At 39.4% G+C, this 19,001-nt stretch overlaps 3 protein-coding genes across 3 annotated transcripts; 2 read left to right on the plus strand and 1 right to left on the minus strand.

The window, feature by feature from the left end:
* Positions 1–419: 419 nt before the first annotated feature.
* On the plus strand, positions 420–7,057 carry eif4e1c (eukaryotic translation initiation factor 4E family member 1c). Its single transcript, XM_035172732.2, has 7 exons — positions 420–566; positions 1,716–1,801; positions 4,636–4,731; positions 5,206–5,269; positions 5,401–5,514; positions 5,623–5,762; positions 5,886–7,057. The coding sequence occupies exons 1-7, from the start codon at positions 549–551 to the stop codon at positions 5,998–6,000; spliced, it is 633 nt and encodes a 210-aa protein (XP_035028623.1). The 5' UTR covers positions 420–548; the 3' UTR covers positions 6,001–7,057.
* A 413-nt stretch (positions 7,058–7,470) lies between these two features.
* Positions 7,471–13,146, minus strand: si:dkey-228d14.5 (uncharacterized protein LOC796266 homolog). The gene is made up of 7 exons (XM_035172731.2): positions 12,839–13,146; positions 11,284–11,331; positions 11,131–11,193; positions 10,977–11,044; positions 10,758–10,888; positions 9,920–10,097; positions 7,471–8,919 (listed from the first exon to the last, which is right to left on the minus strand). Exons 1-7 carry the CDS (start codon positions 12,901–12,903, stop codon positions 8,726–8,728), a joined length of 747 nt encoding a protein of 248 aa, XP_035028622.2. The 5' UTR covers positions 12,904–13,146; the 3' UTR covers positions 7,471–8,725.
* A 1,812-nt stretch (positions 13,147–14,958) lies between these two features.
* On the plus strand, positions 14,959–18,835 carry zgc:110319 (uncharacterized protein LOC796111 homolog). Its single transcript, XM_035172730.2, has 8 exons — positions 14,959–15,104; positions 15,624–15,727; positions 16,180–16,315; positions 16,635–16,701; positions 16,805–16,916; positions 17,017–17,080; positions 17,672–17,846; positions 18,180–18,835. The coding sequence occupies exons 1-8, from the start codon at positions 15,040–15,042 to the stop codon at positions 18,246–18,248; spliced, it is 792 nt and encodes a 263-aa protein (XP_035028621.2). The 5' UTR covers positions 14,959–15,039; the 3' UTR covers positions 18,249–18,835.
* The last annotated feature ends 166 nt before the right edge of the window (positions 18,836–19,001 follow it).

The raw sequence follows: 19,001 nt of genomic DNA on the forward strand, positions 1-19,001 counted from the left end.
TGGTCATATGTGAAAATGTAATCCGTGTCCTAACATGACAATGTGTTCTTAAATCTTGAAAACATTTGTAATTGCTGTTTAAGGTAAAGTTAAAATTCTATTATACAGTCCAATAAAACAAAATACTTGAGGGCTCTATTGGCCTCGGTGAACATTTTATTTGTTGGAGTTTTTATAGGTTCAGCATAATGTGAGTGAAAAGGAATTTGTGGTTTTGTCGTGTGATGGTGTCGACACAAAGTAAGTGATGGCAAGGCAAAAAGCACATTTTGTTAAAAAAGAGAAAAATTGGGAGATACACATGGTAGATGTGAGATGTACTTTATATTCAATATTGGATCCTGTTTTCTCCCACTTCACACGAATCAGTGACTGGTTGTGTTGAAACACTGAATAAATCCAGCGATGCTTTGTTGAGATGCTTCTTGGTTTCAAAGGGCTTCATGGTCTCCCACCCCGCCGTTGGACTGACGCGGCTTCCGTAGCAGTGTGAGTAGTCGGGCGGTGACGCAGAAGCGCCGAACGGACAGAACATTTCTACTGTCAAGATGGCGACATCGGAGCCGGTAAGAGAGACAAGAGAGCCGGGGGAGAAAAGCCCCGCGCGCCGTGCAGGGAGGGATGGAGCTGGTCTCCACCGGGTCTGCTGTTCGCAAGCATCGCCTCCGTGAAGCCGCAGATTCCTGGTGGAGACGCAGGGCTTCTGGTGACTGATGAGCCCGTTTGGCGTGGATCACAGTTAGCGTTAGCATGCACAGCAATGTGATGCATGAGACTTTGTCGGCAGGGAGGGACTGACCGGGAGCACGTCGGTCATCCTAACTGTCTGTGATGCTTTTAACCGCTTCGATGCGAGTCGGTAACGCGTCGGTCGCTCAGTAAACCGTCAGTACGTGTAAATGCTCATAATGCGACTTTATTAATGGTGTTTTTTCACAATCCGGACACGTGTGTATCTAGCTGGTAGCTAGCACAGCTCAGCCCGTCTGTATAAACTAATGCTAGCAGGCGTTAACTCAATACTCTGAGGTTAGCTTCGATTTCACTGAGCCCTTTTGTCCCTTGTTCTGTAGTATACGAAGCGAAAGCTAGCTGCTAGCTTTCTGTGAGCTGTGCTGTAGCATCAACGTTGTGCTGCCACACATTGAAGTTAATCGATAGTGTCACACGGTGTTTAACGGTGTGTCATCGTCAGATATATCAGTGATGTGGCTGCAGCACTGATGCAGCTCCCTGACGTGTAAACGTGACCTTAAGACACAGCACAGGACCTCATTTGCACTGTGATATTAATAGAGCAGGAAAATAAACGGCGATAATCGATTATAAATCGATCAAAGTTGGAGTAAAAATGTAAAAAGATGTTACTTGAACACAAATTCATGTGTTTAATTAACAAATGGACAATTGAAATCAGGATCTTCGCCTCTGCACATGAGTTTTTCATGTTTCAAATTTCCGCAGGCTATATTATTAACATAAAAGGGAATGCCATATTTATGGATATAGAAAATGATTATTAGTCGTAGCCCTGTAAATGTAACCATCCACTGTCAAATCCTGACACTGATGAATGTTCGTATGTCTCCCATCATCTCCCCTTTGATCAGCACACACAGTACATGGATGAGACTTGATGTGTTGAACTGATATTTTCTATAAACATCTCTTGTTTTCTAATAAGTTATACGCTGTGTTTCTCTCTCTCTCTACAGAAAGCACCTGAAACTGAAGATCAACCGACTGAAAGCCAAGTCGTTGCAAATCCCGAGCAGTACGTCAAACACCCTTTGCAAAACAGGTGAGAATACACAAAAACACACACAGCTGCTGTGTTTGACAGGATATTGCAACTGAAAGGTTTTGCTGCCAACAGCAACTGACAACAGCGCAAAGACAGTTCCTTTTATAACATTTGCTCAACTAAACACCAATGCATCACAGAAATGACTCAAACTAGAATCGCACACTGTAGAGCATTTACTTCCGCCAAGGCCCAACAGTTCCTCTATGAAACCACATTTACATTCACTAGATTCAGAGTTTTATGTGACACTTACATTTTTTCCCCCATCAAGATCCATGAATGATTCTCTGAGAAATCAATGTAAATGATGAAAAAACGACCCTATCTCATAATTTTAAGCATCTGGATCTGCACCGAAATGTAACGGGTTCTTCCCTGATCCAAACCACATCATTCCACCAAGTGTCGTGGTAAACTGTCATCTTGCTGACTAACAATAAACTGACTGGATTGGGGGGGGGGTCATAACAGGAAGGAAGAAACAATTAACAGAACACAACATGGAGGAAAGTCTAAAGTCTAAAACAAGCTATGCTATGATGCATTCCAAAGGCAATAAAACCAAATAGCTCTATTTAAAAAAAACATGTAAAATTACTTTTTACTTCAGAATAAGGAAAATTACTATTTTGCGCTGAAGAGCACATTTCATCTTTGTCTTGTCTGGGGGAAGGTCCTCACTTTTGCGCTCAGGCTTTGACCCAATTCAGACGTCCTGTATTTATTTTGCAAGTTGTTAATGTTTGTCACTGCCATGGAGTTTTAACTTAAGTGCTTCAGATGACTCTGTACAGTGTCTGTGTAGAGGATAATGCTGTGACAACAAAGTCAAATTGCTTCTCTTTAGTGACTCTTGTTACTCTTGTGTGTTACCTGAAACATGCTTTGTATTAGTTTCTTTTTAACAATCGTATTTAGTTGAAAGATGTAATATTGCCATAGCAATGAGAAGAGTCACAAATGTGTTGTTCACCATGTTCTTTTAGAAACGCTATCATATAGTTCTGTGGTGGCGACGACCTATTCAGGAGCATTGTTCAGTTGGTTTTATGAAATGCTGAAAAGTCCCTTTCTAGGCCATTCTGCTTATTCAGCCCAGCTTCACAGGTCAAGGTGGTCCCCACCTCTGCTGCTCTCATCTGGCCCACGTTATCCTGACATTCTGCTTGTATGGGCCCAGGTTTCATTGAGAAATGTTGTGGTTGTGATGCCCTTAATGGTGGATGACTCAGTTGGAGGGATGGTGTCACTTCTGTCTTGCTTCACTGACTATTTAACCACAAGGAAGTTCTGAAAAATATTATTTTAAAACGTGTTGTAATGTTTGACGCTCCGGCAGTTTGCAGGAATAGACATGTTCTTTAGTCAGTTTGGATACATGTAGGATCAATTTGAAATGAAGATAAAAAGGGCAAAACACGTGAACTGAAGAGTAGGGCTAGATGATATGGCCAATAATTATATCAAGATAAAAATGTTTATTAGTCAATATTGATAATGTCACATTATTGTTGTCAAAATTTGAAGACCTTATGTGCAGAGAATGGCAAACACTTGATAAACAGCGAAACCTTTTTTAGGTAGATCAATTATGTGTTATCCCAGCCACAATGTGCTTACACAATGCATAAGCTTTATATTAATATATATTATTGCTATTGATGAAAATTATTATACAGTGATAATTACAGATATTGTTTTATTGCCCAGCCCTAGTTGAGACTAACCTACACTGAACTCACAGCTGAAGGGTCTGAACACAATGCTGTTCTTTTTTTTAACTACATGTAAAAACCAAATGAAATAATAATTCAACAGTGTTAATATATTATCTTTTATTTTCGTTAAAAGTTTATCTGTCATCACAGATGGATGCTTACAGGCTGCACAGCTCCGTTATCTCACTGTAACATAACTAGACATGATCGTTTCCAAGTTTCAGGTCATGCCTCATGATTTTCATGTGACACTGAAACAACTGGAAACCAACAAGCAGCAGTTTTCAGTCTGAAGTCAAAGCATCACTGCTTCTCTGTTGATCCATATTTACATGTCGCCTTAATTTCACAACACAAGCCCACAAGTAGCTGCACCTGTGTTTAGTTATCCACTTCCCCGGCCACGCCTGAATATCACCATTAAAGTGGATCAGGGTTTGAAACTGTTCTGTCTGTTCTTCTAGTCTGGCAGTATTGAGTAACTTGTGAGGAGCAGGGCTCACCATAAATCCTTCACTGACTCTTATCTGCTGACAGCCATGTTTGTTGACATACGAGTCATGTATACACCCTGCGTGCTCAGCCGGGGTCACCAGAGGAGAGCCAACTCATATCTCCTCCTATGTTGTGTAATTATGTCAGTGGAGCAGGGTATTTTTATCCTCTGTTTGGTTGAGTTTATTAATATCTGTGTTTATGGCACGAGAGTCCGGCTGATGGTTGGTTACTGCTGGGTGAGGGTGGGGGGGCACATGGGGCCACAGGGTTTAGCTGGTGTCCTCTCGTTGCCCTCGTCCGTCCCCTGCTAGCCCCTTCCTGGGAATAGATGAAAGAATTACAAACAAAGGCTGCGTTTGTGGTGCCTCCGATGGCCACCGTTCTCTGTTCTGTTGCACTGATAATGTTTTGTGACGAGCTGTCGTGTTTTGTTGTGTATCTGTTATCAGGACATTTCATCCATTCACATCTCATTCTACTGAAACCTCCTGATTACATTTTTATTTTCTCGCTTTCAAATATACTCGCACGGTTTCATTCTGTTCTGGAGTCATTTTTCTACAGTCCTGTGAATACTGACCGTGTTGTGGTTGTTGTCCTCCCCTCTCTCAGATGGGCGCTGTGGTATTTCAAAAACGACAAGAGCAAAAGCTGGACAGAGAACCTGCGTCTCATTTCCAAATTTGACACAGTGGAAGACTTCTGGGCGTAAGTTTGCTCTAATTATCCTGCAATGATCATCTCACTTTATAGAGGTTGTAAGTGTTTACCAATTCTAAAAGTAGTTGTGTATATCTTACACATGACAAAGCCACATATGTAAAGCTACTTTAAAATGATTTGGGGACAGCATGAGTTTGCAATATCTCTTTGTTTATGCGTCTCATTTACCTCTGTCGTCTGCACCTCATTAATTGCATGTTCACCTGCAATATATAGTATGAAGCCACGTAAATTAAAGGTATATAAATTATAATATAACACATTTTAAGTGTCCGAAAATCTAAACTGGGCAACTTTAGAAGTGACTGACACCTTCTCACACATGAAATGTAAAATGTTGGAGATTTCTCAGATTTAAGTGGTTGTGGCTTTCAAGGGGTTAAATATTCCATATTCACTGTGTCTTTAATGTGATGTCAGATGAAGCTAAAGTCATGTTTTATTCTGTGTTTTCTATAGATTATACAACCACATACAGCAACCAAGCAAACTTGGCTTTGGTTGTGATTATTGCTTATTTAAGGTAAGAGGTTTTTTTGTTTGTTTTTTATACAATCTGCCTTTTTTAAGAAAGTACAGTTGAAAAGAAACCATTTTCTACTCAACTTGTTTTTTGAAAGAGATATTTAATAACTGTCTGACTTTGTGTGGTAGGATGGGATTAAGCCAATGTGGGAGGACGACAGGAACAAACTGGGCGGTCGATGGCTGATGACTCTCAATAAACAACAGCGACACAATGACCTGGACCGCTACTGGATGGAGACGGTAAAACCACCGGTTTCATTGAGCAGCTAAACAAACCAACATTGTCCTATGAATCACGGCCCCAAGAAAAGATACTTAATGTAGTGCGTCACATTTTGTTTTTTCCAGCTCTTGTGTTTTGTCGGTGAGTCGTTCGATGAGGCAAGTGAAGATGTGTGCGGTGCCGTGGTCAACGTCAGACCCAAAGGTGACAAAATAGCCATCTGGACGAGCAACTGCCAAAACAGGGATGCCATCATGACGATAGGGTAGGTAGTGACGTCACCCTGTTCACACGAAATAATACACCGAGTGCTGACTGCAGCTGAACACTAGATGGTGACACTAAGTTAGAATTCACACAGCATTTAACCTCCATCTTTTTTCCACAGGCAAGTTTATAAAGAGCGCCTGAACCTCCCCACCAAAGCCATGATTGGCTACCAGTCACATGACGACACGTCCAGCAAGAGCGGATCCACCACCAAGAACATGTACACCGTTTGAAACAACCCCCCTTCCAACTTGCTGTAGATTTAAACAATTACCAATCCGCATCATCACATTAATAATTTTTTGAGTTGTCAACTACTGTAGTGTCCTTTTCCTTTTACTGAAAAGAGAATTGTTCATAGTGTGTACAGTTGGAGCTTCCCCCATCGTGAGAGATCAGTGGAGCAGTTTTCATAAGTGGAGGCCGTAAAGAAGACGACGTTTCACATGAGCTTCAGCGAGAACACAAATGATTTCCTTTTTCGAATTGAAACGTCATAATACCCGTGACCGCCCCTAGCTTAGGTGAGAACAAGCTTTTTTTCTGTACTTCACGGCTTTAAGTTGCAAAAACGAAAGTTGCTTAATGAAAAGGCCTCGTTGTTCTCGCTACTTACTCAAAGTGTTCCGCGCCCACAGGATACGGTGGTTGGCAATTTATCATGTCACTGAACAAATTTTAAGGGCAATTTTTAACTTGATTTATCCAGTGTTAAACATAAGTTGGACTTTCAGACGCACCCGTTTGAAGAATCTACAGTATCTTAAAGGTTTGTTAAAGCTGTGGTCACACTCCAAAGTGTAGGGTTTGGATTGAGGCCACTTATTGTTTCAGCCATGCTGGAATTGTGGAATATTGCATTGTAGTACTATTTGAACATTTTTTTCCCCTTTCCCTTTACATTTATTTATAATGTATGCATTGCAGTTCGAACTACTTAGTTAAAACAACCATGGAACTCTTGTTTTTTCAAATTGTTTTTCTTTTCTTATTTTTTCTCTTCTTGTTATTGAGGTTCATGTGGACTACTGCATATAGATGGCATTTTTTTTACAGTGTACCATGCAGTAAAGATGCTGACAGACTTAGGTGTGCTTTTCACTGTTTTCTTCCTAACAAAACAACTGTAGATAATGTTGCACTCCTTTCTCGGTTGATGCGAAGGAAAGATGATATTCATTGTGAAATGACTGCTCATAATGTACCTTTATTATCTGTAATTCCAGGATGTATATTACCTTCTTTCAAGTAAAGGTTAAGTGCTTTGCATTAAAACCAGAGACCACGTTGCCTCGTTTTGTGAGAATTCATGGATTCATAGTGTCTGAAGTGCAATGGTAGGATGTAACAAAGTATATTTCCGTCATTACTGCTTAAGTAGATTTTTCATGTATTTGTACTTTACTTAAGTATATTTATTATCAGGTACATTTTTTTACTTTTCCTCCAACGCATAAATCAGCAAATATCTGTACTTTCTACTTAACTTCATCTTTACAAGGCATTGTTACATGTCCACATTGTTTTAAAGTAATCAACCATTAGAGAGGAATTGATCCAATCAGAGCAGGTAACATTAGACCCCGCCTCCTGCAACAGGAGCATCACCGGTGAAGTAAAACTTGACGATATGAAAATGAAGTATTCTCTAATATGACAGTCTGTATTATTGTTGTATAAAACAAAATATGCATTTGGCACAGTTAATGTTGTAGACTGTCACATACTTTTAATACTTAAAGTATATTTGAAAGCAAGTACGTTTACTCAAGTAGAAAATGCATCGAGTACATGTTTGTCTTTTTAATTGTACTTTTACCTTGTAAAATGTTTCAGTACTTACACCTTCAACAGTGGAATCACAGTGGGGCAGTGGGAATAAGCACAGTTTAAATGTGATATGGTGAAGTTTTTATTTTATTTACACATCCAGCTGCATTCTCTCTGAAGCTCTGATTTCTGTGGTAAGCAAAACAATGACGAGACCACAACTGCAGAAATACTATATCTTAAGTTGAAAAAAGCATACCTGCTCATAATATATTCATGTTGGACCACATAGCTGCAGAAAGTGAAAAATTTTCAGGGCCTTTGCAGTGACTTTATATAAAGGCGAATTAAATCATTTGTTTTATTCTCACAACCACTAAAATACGTCAATAGATCACACCTTAAAAGTTTGTCGTGGAAGCAGAACAGACAACACCCACTATTCTGAGCATTGTCATTGCTGCCTGGCCTTAATACTTATGCAAATTGGCCCGTTTAGTTTTCTCCCTCAGTTTTAGTGTGGATAAACTGTCCAATCATATTTTTCTGACTCGTCACTCTTTAATCATTCAGTCAAACAGGATCTTTTGCTCTTTTAGGAAACTTTAAATCTGAATATTTCTCACTTCCTCCTCCCGCCTGTTATCTCACAGTCAAATCTATGAACAGGACTTGTCGGTTTCCGCAAGTGTCATGATTTCATTGAAGTCCCGGAGCTAAACGAAAGTCCTTACATCCAACCTTCATGTTAAGAAACGATCAGAAACGATGATTGTCTCCACAATGATAAATTCTTAGGTCATTGCTGATTGTGCCAAAATCCAACAAAAACGTGTAAACAAGGTTATCAGAGTATGATACCCCAGGTTAGTTGAACTTTGGCAGTGCATCAACATCGCTTGGAAAAAAATAAATAATTACATCTGATGTATTTTGTTCGCACAAATTGTCTTGTTTCAATAAATAAAGGTTTTACCTATGCAACAGATAAACCAGGTGAGCAAAATCAAACTATTTGGTTAGTTGCCAGGGGGAGGAAAAAAAGTGCTTATCTATAAATGGATAAAAATCCATCTTTGCAGGATGATGAAAAAGATAATTACTGGTTCCCCTGCCATGTCCCAGTCCCTGTCCTTACAAATGCCTTAAGTCCATCCTTTGCCCATGTGATGCATATGATTCCTCACATCAGGGCATCGTCATCATCAGAGGCTTTTCTTCGCCTCGTTTGTTCAGCAGGTTTGAAACCATGAAGGACGAGAAGAAGTAAAACTCCACGGCGTAGCTGAGCTCAAACAGCTCCAAGTTGGCACTGATCATCCACTCAAATATGGCAGCTATGTGGATGTAAAAGTAAACATTCTGGGGAAACAGAATCAAATCTGAAGGTGTGCGAGTTAAGGACTTTTGGAACAGTTAGTGACAGAGTAGTGAATTGCTTCTGAAGAGACTGAAGATCACATTAAAACTACTGAGGACATTGAAACACATGTACGACAACAAAGCACAAATACAGATTTATAAGTCAGAGGCAGTGACAGTGACAGACCTCCCTGTTTGAAGAAGCCTTTTAGGTGCTGGGTGAATATCTTCAGGAATATAATGCAAATCTGTCTACCTAATCTTTTTGCTCTTATCCTATGACCTAAATGAATATTCGCAGACACACGTTTAGCCCAATGAAGTGAGTTTGCGCTCATTTGTGAGGAAATGTGAAAATTATTTTACTACCTGAGGAAGAATGTGCTTCAGCTCATCCTGTAACAGTGAACTTCATAAGGGTGAGTGCATTGATAGAAACTGTGTTCCTGACTTCAAACTAGAGGCCTAGAGGTTTAGCCTGCAGATAAGGAGGTAGAGCGCGTCATCCAGTATTCTCCATTCCAGGGGCGGAAGTGCCCTTGGGCAATATACTGAGAGAAACAGGTGTATACAGATACCCCTGTGGCTGTGCCAGCAGTATGTGATTGTCATTGTACGTAAATGCTCTGTATGAATGTGGGTGTGAAGTGGCCATTAAGACTATAAAAAATATAAATACATGTATACTTTTGGATGTCTGCAACTCAGTGTTTCTGAGTTTTACATTAAACACTGTAGCTTTCATAGAGTGTGACAGGAAAACAATGGTTAAAGATTGATGTGGCCCATAAATGCCACTTATACATTTTGTATCTGCTTCAGTCAGGTGGACTGGAGTGGCCAGTCCCACTTTGTCAACAGAGCAGCCGGCCGGATCCAAGTGCAGCACAAAGGGTCTGTGGTGCTGTATAAAGCAGCTGGAGAGTGCTACACAGACGTCACTGCTGAAGCAAACTGTCCCCACCCCCTGTAGGAAACCCCACCAATAATGTTTACTATCCATGGATCATAAAAGGATACAGCAGAGGGTGACGATGGCTTGAATCACGGTGGAGGTGATGCGGAATGGGTAGAGGACCTTCTCGTACCCAGTCAGCACACACTTCCTGGTCAGGATAGTGAGCAGGATGCTGTAGAAGCAGATGCATATGAAGCTGGTGGCAGCTCCGAAGTAGTGAAGCAGTGGCAGGTAACCAGGCTGTGGAGGAACAGTCAGCAGGTCCCAGGGTCAGTGCATGAACACCAGGTAGAAACATGGGCACAGATCGTTATAAAGACTATTACAAGTGTGGATCTGTGTTCTGGAGTTATATCACCTGAGAAAATATCTTTTGTTTTTAATGGGACAAACCTTAGGCGTTCAGGTGGTAACTGCCTCAGTTACATTAGGGTAAAAAAACATAACTTTAATTTAATTCATTCTAATCTTAATACATTTTATAAATTTGAATAGTTGTCAACTCTGGTAATGTCAATGTTTATATAGTCTTTTTCAGATGTTTTGACCTCATACGATGACATGAATGTTTTTAACAAATTTTAATTAATTTTTAACATCCTATGATCACCTGTAAAACACTTTGAATTATATTTGTTTGAAAGGTGCTTTTTAGGTTGGATCATTGGATTGATTGAGTCACTGAAAGTTAGAATTTGTCAAGTGCTGTTGTTGATATGGGCTCTTGAACACACTTGATATTATCACTTTAATAGAAATCGCACAGTTTACGTAGCTTCTCTAACATTATGTTAAAACACTGGATGGAGGATCCGTGCCAACCTGTGCTATAAAACAAACATTGAGACATCTTGAATCTCATGCAGCAAAAACACATCGTGCAGGAAGAGCAGCACTTACGTTGCAGTTTCCAGCAGTGAAGGCCCCCATGGACGCCACCACGCCAAAGACCAACGCAAACTTGCTCAGCATAGAATGACATGTGTGTTTCTCCATAACATGTGCATGGTGGAATATGCAGAAGAGCAGAACTGAGGAGGAAGTCACAGCTGTCAGGGCTACAACATGTCACTCATATCATGTGTGTGAAGGTGTTCAGCCTTCAGCAGGTAAACTCACACAGGATGGATGCAGCGTTGATCGAGGCTGTAAAAAGGGAATTTTCTGGTGCGTTGGTTCCACTTGAGCTGGAATCATTTGTTCAGATTAGTTATGTTTCACTATTTCAAGAACAAATGAAAAAAACATGACATTTTGTATACTGTATTTTTACCTTATGGTAGGAACACTGCAACATCCAGTGGAATTATTCCCTGTGCAGAAGTTGCCACCCTCCCTTAGAAAAAGTTCAAAATGTTTTTTTAAGAGAATCTGTCACATCCAGATGTTGATGATGACATTTTTAAACTAACAACATACAACTTACCAGTCGCTGAGGGAGCACACGTGTTCATTGGAGAAGGCCAGGCCATATCTGGATAAAGAAAAGAAAAGCAAATATAAATTGACACAAGTTGGGTTCTGTGACATTATTGATTTGATGGGAACCAACATTAAACTGCATGACTGGATTTTTTGTGTTACTGATTTAACACTGCATCAATATTATCATCACCTTTCACTTTTTTCAGAATAAGGTTAGATCATTATCAGCTCATTCCTTCGGACCGCGTCAATTTACAATTAGTTGGCTCCAGTTAGTTTTTCCTGTACCTTTAACATTTGGATCAACACCTGATCACTCCCACCAGGGAGCTTATGTTTTCACCGCAGGCTGTTTGTTTGTTTGTGAGTGAGCTAACACAAACACAACCAAACGGATTCCACAAAACTTGGTGGATGGGTGTGGTCAGGAAGGAACCTATTGAATTTTAGTGCAGAGGTGAATGCATTCTTTCACTTTCTTTAACACTTCAAGACAGTACGTTTATTTTGACATATGATAAGTTTCCCAAAGTGTGATTCATGAATCTTAACGAAAACAATCAGGCATGTTCAGATAACTCATATTTATGAGTTTGTGAAAGAGCATTTTGATTGAGTTTAAGGGGACTGTTGAGCCTTGGTATATGCCAGACCGGGAGCCATAATTCTCTCCTGCAATTTAGTTATTTAGTTATATATATATATACAGTGTAATGTAACATATGTACAGCATATACGGCACTTGGCTGAGGGGGTAGAGTGTTCGTTCTCCAACCAGATGGTCGGCAGTTCAATCCTCAGTCTTTCCCATCTGCATTCCGAAGTGTCCTTGGGCAAGATACTGAACCCCTAAATGGCCCTTCATGGATGTTGAATACACTCACTGTTAATCGCTTTGGATAAAAGCATCTGCCAAATGACATGTATTATTATATGTGTGGTGTATGTCAATAAAAGATATTCAGTGAAGACAAAATGAAAGTAGATGGCAAAGCATGAGAAAAAAAAAATCCCTGCATGTGGGTGTATTCACAGATGAGGAAGAGCTTGATTATCCGTGACAGTATGTTTGTATGTCTTGGTTTTGATCCATATGGTGTTTTGTTAATCCGCAACTGTCCGCTGTTCATACCCGGCAGCACAAAGAAACTTGACAGATCACATTTTTCAACGGTTCGCTATTCACAAAATGTTAAGCAACGGGTGAGTTTTCAAGAGCTTTTCAATTCAAATTAAAAGACTGCACTCACCACCTTTAAATAACATGACATAAAACTTACCTCTTCGGCTTTTAATGTGTTCTTTTATTTTATTTAGCTTTCTCGGTTTTTCTCTGTTTAACTTATGTAAAGAATTGTCTAAAACAATAAAAAAGGACAAAACACATAATAATAATAAGGATGATAATTGTATATATATTTTTCACTGATGGCACATATAAATAGGTCAAATATTAAAATAAAAGAACATGACAAGCAATAGTCAATAGTGAGACATTAACTTATTCAGGATGTTCATAGATAAAATGTAAAAATGTGGGTCTCTGGTTCACTTACACACTCCATGTTCCTATGAATGACACCAGCGAGAGGGCGATGGGGAGAATGATCCAGAGCACCATGTCTTGTTGATGAGGACGACAAAGTTAAAAGTCAAATTTAATCAGGGATTTCTTGAGTCCTGGTTCCTTTCACACCCTCGTACAGCAGACTTGTGAGTAGAATCGTTGTGGAGTCCGCCCTATAGCTACATACCAAGCTCAGGAGGAACAACAACTGCCTAACCTAATGATGTAAGGGTTGTTCAGGTTCTTCCAGTACAGAATTTTGCTCCTGACGTTAGTTTTGACTCCACCGCCTTTTCAGAATGAAGCTCCTTTGTGGGAGAGTCACTCATTCTGTGCCACTCCTCTTAGTCACTATCTTCTGCTGTCAGAAGAAGTGTTGGGAAACATGGGGTTGGACCGCTTGACACTGAGTGACAGTGTTTGTTTTGAACCAAGGAGACTCACCTTCATGCTCCACTGCAACTGAGTTTCCTCATACTCGATCAGGTCAGTCTGGATTTTTGAAAACAACTGTTTAAATGTATTATTTTGAGATGAGCTTTGATTTTGAGATACATCAGTTGTTCTTCAATCAGTGTTACATAACAAATACGTGACAAGCTTCTTTATTTCTTTTACATCTTTCCTCATAGCTCTGAAATTTAGTACATTTTGGAGGAATATGTAGTTTTTAATCCAGTACATTTATTCAATGGCTATAATTACTTGTTATTTCAATTCATAAAAGTGTGTGTAATCAACAAACATAGCAAATTGTGATCTTTTTATTATAGGTCAGGATAAGATTGGGTTTATATGGAATTGCTACAAATAAAGGCAAGGAAAAAAAAGGTAGATTTCATAAGGGAATTCTATTGGTATACATACCACAAATACCTGTGCACTCAGATCATGCACCCTTATTGACTGACAGATCAAAGTCCAGTACAGTACAGAGACTATACAGAGTACTGCAGTTACAGTACAGAAGTCACAAACCATTAATATTTAACTGGCTTTCTAATTTCTCAATTGTGTATGCCGATTAGCTGTACACTGTTTTAAACGCCCTTTACTTGATTGAACAATACAAGTCCCAACACAGTCATTGTTTCTAATTGCACGCTATGGTGTAAAATCAGGTGTGTCCAACACTTATCAGGATTTGTTATTCAAACAAAATGTGGATCCACTCAGGAGCTAAAGAACAAGGCACGGAAGTACGATTTTCTTCTGGGTTCTGGCTCATAAACTGAAGGTGTATGAGGAAATGAAAAAGTGCACATAGGCGCTAAGCAAGCACTTCATGAAGGAAATATCTGTATCAAACTATTCAAACCAAGGGCAAAGCTAAGAACATGACCAAAGAAGATGTGAGATCAGGATTATGTTTGCTTGAGGTGGCATATAATGATCACAATGATGCATTCAGACTTTTCTTCAACCTTCCAAGTTAAACAAGTACAAGCAACAGCAATGTCCACATCCTTCATACTGTGCCGAGCACTTTTATGTATAAATGTGTGTCATTTAAACTGTGATGATTCCATTTCTATAATCATTCTTCTGTATTCTTCGTTTGAGTATTTAATTTACCTGCGGACGTTATGTTTTCGTCTCTGTTTGTTTATTTGCCTGTTAATTATCACATAACTACTGGATTGATTAACAGGAAATTGGGTGTACGGGTCAAGGACGAACGTGTGAATTATGGTTTCAACATTTCCGTTGATTTCTCAGAGAATAATTCATGGATTAAGATGAAAAAAAGACAATCAGGCATATTTAGGGGACTGATATTTATGAGTTTGTGGAATTTGATGCAGATCAGAATCAAAATCCGGATCTCGTGATATTAAAAGTAGAAACACCCCATGCAGGATGAAGATGGAGCGTAAACACACAGGATGAGATCAAGCAAAACACCAAATCAAATAAATCACTGCATGTGACTAGAAGGACAAATAGAAGCTGTGACATCATCAAACAAACAAACATGAAGCATTTTACTTACCCACACATGGCGCTTAAAACTATCTTCACTTCTGTAGATGATGTTTAAAAAAAAAGATCTGCAAGATACTGCCAATATTACGTCTCTATATCACTACAGTGTGTACAAATAATACTAATATTGCTGTGTTTGGTCTGAGGACAGGATGAGAAGCCCCCTGTCGACCACACGAGGTCCTCATTTTCAAAACAAACAAAATGGCGGCGCACATGAGATGGGGTCTCCTCCAGCTGTTACGAGCGAGAAACAAGTGTCACATCAGGTTTGAACCTCTACATAGATGTGATATATGAATGTGTACGGCGGATTTAACACGTTTTGATGCTCGTGCGTTGCATTTTAAACAAACGACGTGTTGATGCGATGCTGTTCGCTAGCTAGTTAGCTAACAAGCAAACTGCGACGTTGGGCAACGGTCCGTCATTTATCCGACCCAGGGATGCACATGTGGACACATCGAGTAAATCTGGTTTAAGTTATTTTAGTTTAGCTACTCTCGTGTTTTATTACCTTTATTTCAATGTATGTGTTCCTTGTGATCCCTGTAAGCAGTGTGTTAGCAGCTAACATTAGCCAGCTGTACTTTTCTCTGTCAGTAAAACGATGAAACATCTGTGTAGTTCGTAGTTTTGGGACAGATCCTTGAGTTTACAGCCAAACACGTGCTTTCACTCATCGCCTCGACCTTTCTGTTTAACACTGTTAATGAAACATGGATGAGCTGAAGTCCTGTGTAGATCCACAGACGGTGTGTGCATCACTACTCTTTATACATTTTCAGGTTTCCAGAGCAGATCAGGAGCTCACATCTCTCACAGTGCACGACCCGGAGCTCCAGAGGACTTCAGTCTCATCGCAGGACAGCAGGAGCCACGTTCTTCTCAAGTAAGACTCCAGTGTCTGGACACCCCAGGCAAAGCCCAGGGCCCCTGGATCCACAGGTTTATTCCATGTTACTTAGGTCTAATATAAGATTAGATAAAACACACCGGGGGAAATCGGGAGCACACTAACAACCTATTTTTAAGTCACATGCATTTAAATTCTGGGATCTGGTGGAATTCAAAACAGCACAAATCATGTACAGAGCAAGAAATAATTAACTTCCTGGCAACGTACAAATTACCATTCAGCTAAAAACTACTGGTCGGTTTCTTGGTGCGAAGGGAAATGATATAAATCACATGCACAATGTGGGTCAACAGGTGCATTGCATTCAGATCACAACCTTAATAGATCCACTAACACTCTGTAAACTTGCTCTAAAGTATTTCATATATCGTAGAAAAGAAAAACACAAAACCTAAAAAGAAATAATTTTTTATGATATTTTTCAGTGAGACACTTCTCCATCCAGACTCAAGACACTCCAAACCCCAGAAGCTTGAAGTTTCTCCCTGGTAAACCAGTCCTAGGAAGTGGAACACTTGACTTTCCCTCTCCAAGCTCAGCGGAATCCTCATCTTTAGCAAGGTTGTGTTTACCGTCGTACTTTGTCAAGCTGACGTTGTACAGTTTCTAATTTGACTAAATAGATTTTAATAGAAACATCTGTCTGACTTAGGAAAAGGTGTGTGTCTGTACGCGTTGTGTGATTCATGTGTGTCAGTGGAATGTACTCTTTGACGTCTACATTTTTTCGTGATGACATTTTGGGGGAGTGACGCTAAGACCAGCACAACCGGATATTGTTAACACTAAACGAACGCCAACGAATTCCGACTTCTAACTGTCATTGTGTGTTGTGTTTTTCATTTTATTGAACATTAACATGATAAAATGTTTGTTTCAGGGTCTTGTTTGAGATTGAAGGAGTGAAAAGTGTGTTCTTCGGCCCTGACTTCATCACAGTCACTAAAGTAAGTATGAACTGTATTTTTAACAGCTTCTCTGTGTGATTTTATTGCTATGAAACTGTGGTAGAGAGACAACATGTCCATGAGATCTTTGCTGTCCTCTCAGGCAGATGAAGATGTGGAATGGACAGACATCAAGCGTCATGCTTTGGACGCCATTACTAAGTTCTTTGAGAGCGGTGACCCGATAACAACAGGGACAGTTAACAATGAAAGCAGTGAGTTATGAAATGTGGCCATTTTTTTTATACCGACATTCATGTATATTTTGTCAGTAAAATTGTGCAAAAAGTAAACAGTGCGTTTTCTTTATTGTAGGTATTTCTGAAGACGATGATGAAGTTGTATCTATGATAAAGGAGCTTCTGGACAACAGGATTAGGTACAAAAAAGTTTTCAGCCGTTTTGGTGTTTTTTGTAGCGTCTAGCTGTTTTCAGACATGCACCGAACTCTGGATAGTTTTCTGAAATTTTCCAGAGGAGCTGTATGCAAATGTCTGAGTCAATTGCTCAACACTTCTTTTTGTTAGCCCCCTATAATAAAATGTCCAGGAAATGTCTGAGTGAGCCAATGTGAGAACACGGCAGGAAATTGTTCGTAAAATTCACAACACGTAGAAGACGAAGATGTCAAATGCATGCTCTACCCGGGGGCTACCACTTATTTAAATGTTCCAGAAATGTTCCTGTTGTTGTGAACCTGTCTGACCTGGAGAATCTCCTTCAGTGATCTTCATATGTGAAAGTCCAGAAAATGTCATTTTACAGAGTTCATGTCTGAAAACAGCTTATGTGAGCTATGTAAGTTCATTGTTTGATAAATGTTTGATTATTTCAGTCGATGAGATATTTCCTTAATATCATTGCTCTACTCAGCATTCTGAAGTGATGGTTAAAGACAGCTGTACTGAGACATCAGTCTAAACTCTCTATCCTTTCTGTTGTTTTGTTCTGTATAACATTATTCAACAAGGCCGACGGTGCAGGAGGACGGAGGCGATGTCATCTACAAGGGTTTTGAGGACGGCACAGTCAAGCTGAAGCTGGTCGGTTCCTGCACAGGGTGTCCCAGCTCTTCGGTCACACTGCGGAATGGGATTCAGAACATGCTGCAGTTTTATATCCCAGAAGTAGACAAAGTGGAACAGGTGATACTGAAGTTCTATTGTGTAGTTTTGTAGCTGAGCAGAGATTTATGCAGGTTTCTTTTTCTGATTTGTTCATTCTGGGATTTATCTGAGCGGTTTCCTTCTGGATATTTAAATCATCATATACAGGAAATTGTTCCATAATCAAATCAAAACATTTTTTGGACCCTCAAGGCTAAATAATAAGACCAGACTTGAATTTTTCAGTCAGTGGGTATTTGCTACTATACCGAGTTTAGTTTTTTCGGGATTTGAGACAAAGTATTATACTATCTGTCTTTGTAGAGTTTTATGTCCCATTCATTATATTGTCCCATATCTTTGTTTACCCAGGTGGAAGACGAAGTGGATGAAATCAATGCAAAGGTTTTCTCAGAGCTGGAACGCAAATTACAAGAATGAAAAACGTTTTCAACCAATGCACTCGTTAACTTTGTTTTTTGCTGTGTTAAAACAAAAACGTTCATAATTTCTATATAACATAATACTAGAATGAAGAGAGCGAAGCAATTCCAGCTATTTTATGTGCATATACTGTTTAAGATTTGAAGCTGCGTTGTCTGTGTACATACTGAATGTCCCTGTTACTAAAGAAGAAAATATATAATGTGACCTATATATGGAAGATACAATAATTTTACTGGCTAAGCAGAAATGTTATGTGATGGCTATAAAAGTGTTGTTGTATTTATTTCTTATAAATAATGTATATTTTGAAATACTGTAATATTTTCATAGATTGTCGAGTTCTTGACGATGTGAAATGGTCAAGCAGAGTGAAGTTTGGATAAGGTGTTCGCTATTGAAACTGAACAGAAGGTTGTTTCTTGTTAATACATCATCTACAAATGAAATAAAGTGCCACGGTTAATAATCCCACAGAAGTAAGTTTCTCACCCTAAAATACCTGTATGCTATTTATGTGCTTTGCGCTGCTCACATAAGATTTATTGTATCGCATTAAACAAAGTTCACAGTTTGAAACCTCATCTTTGTTGCTGATTTCCTTTTCATATTGTTAATTTAATGCAGGTATGACTCGTGTCATTGTGTTTTGTGTGGGAAGAGAAACAAATGAGGAATTGTTTCTCATTTAGTTGTTACAGGAAGAATCAGAATCATCTTTATTTATAAGTATGTTTACATATAGAAGAT

This window comes from Hippoglossus stenolepis, chromosome 12 (genome assembly GCF_022539355.2).
Source record: "Hippoglossus stenolepis isolate QCI-W04-F060 chromosome 12, HSTE1.2, whole genome shotgun sequence".
Classification (NCBI taxonomy): Eukaryota; Metazoa; Chordata; class Actinopteri; order Pleuronectiformes; family Pleuronectidae; genus Hippoglossus; species Hippoglossus stenolepis.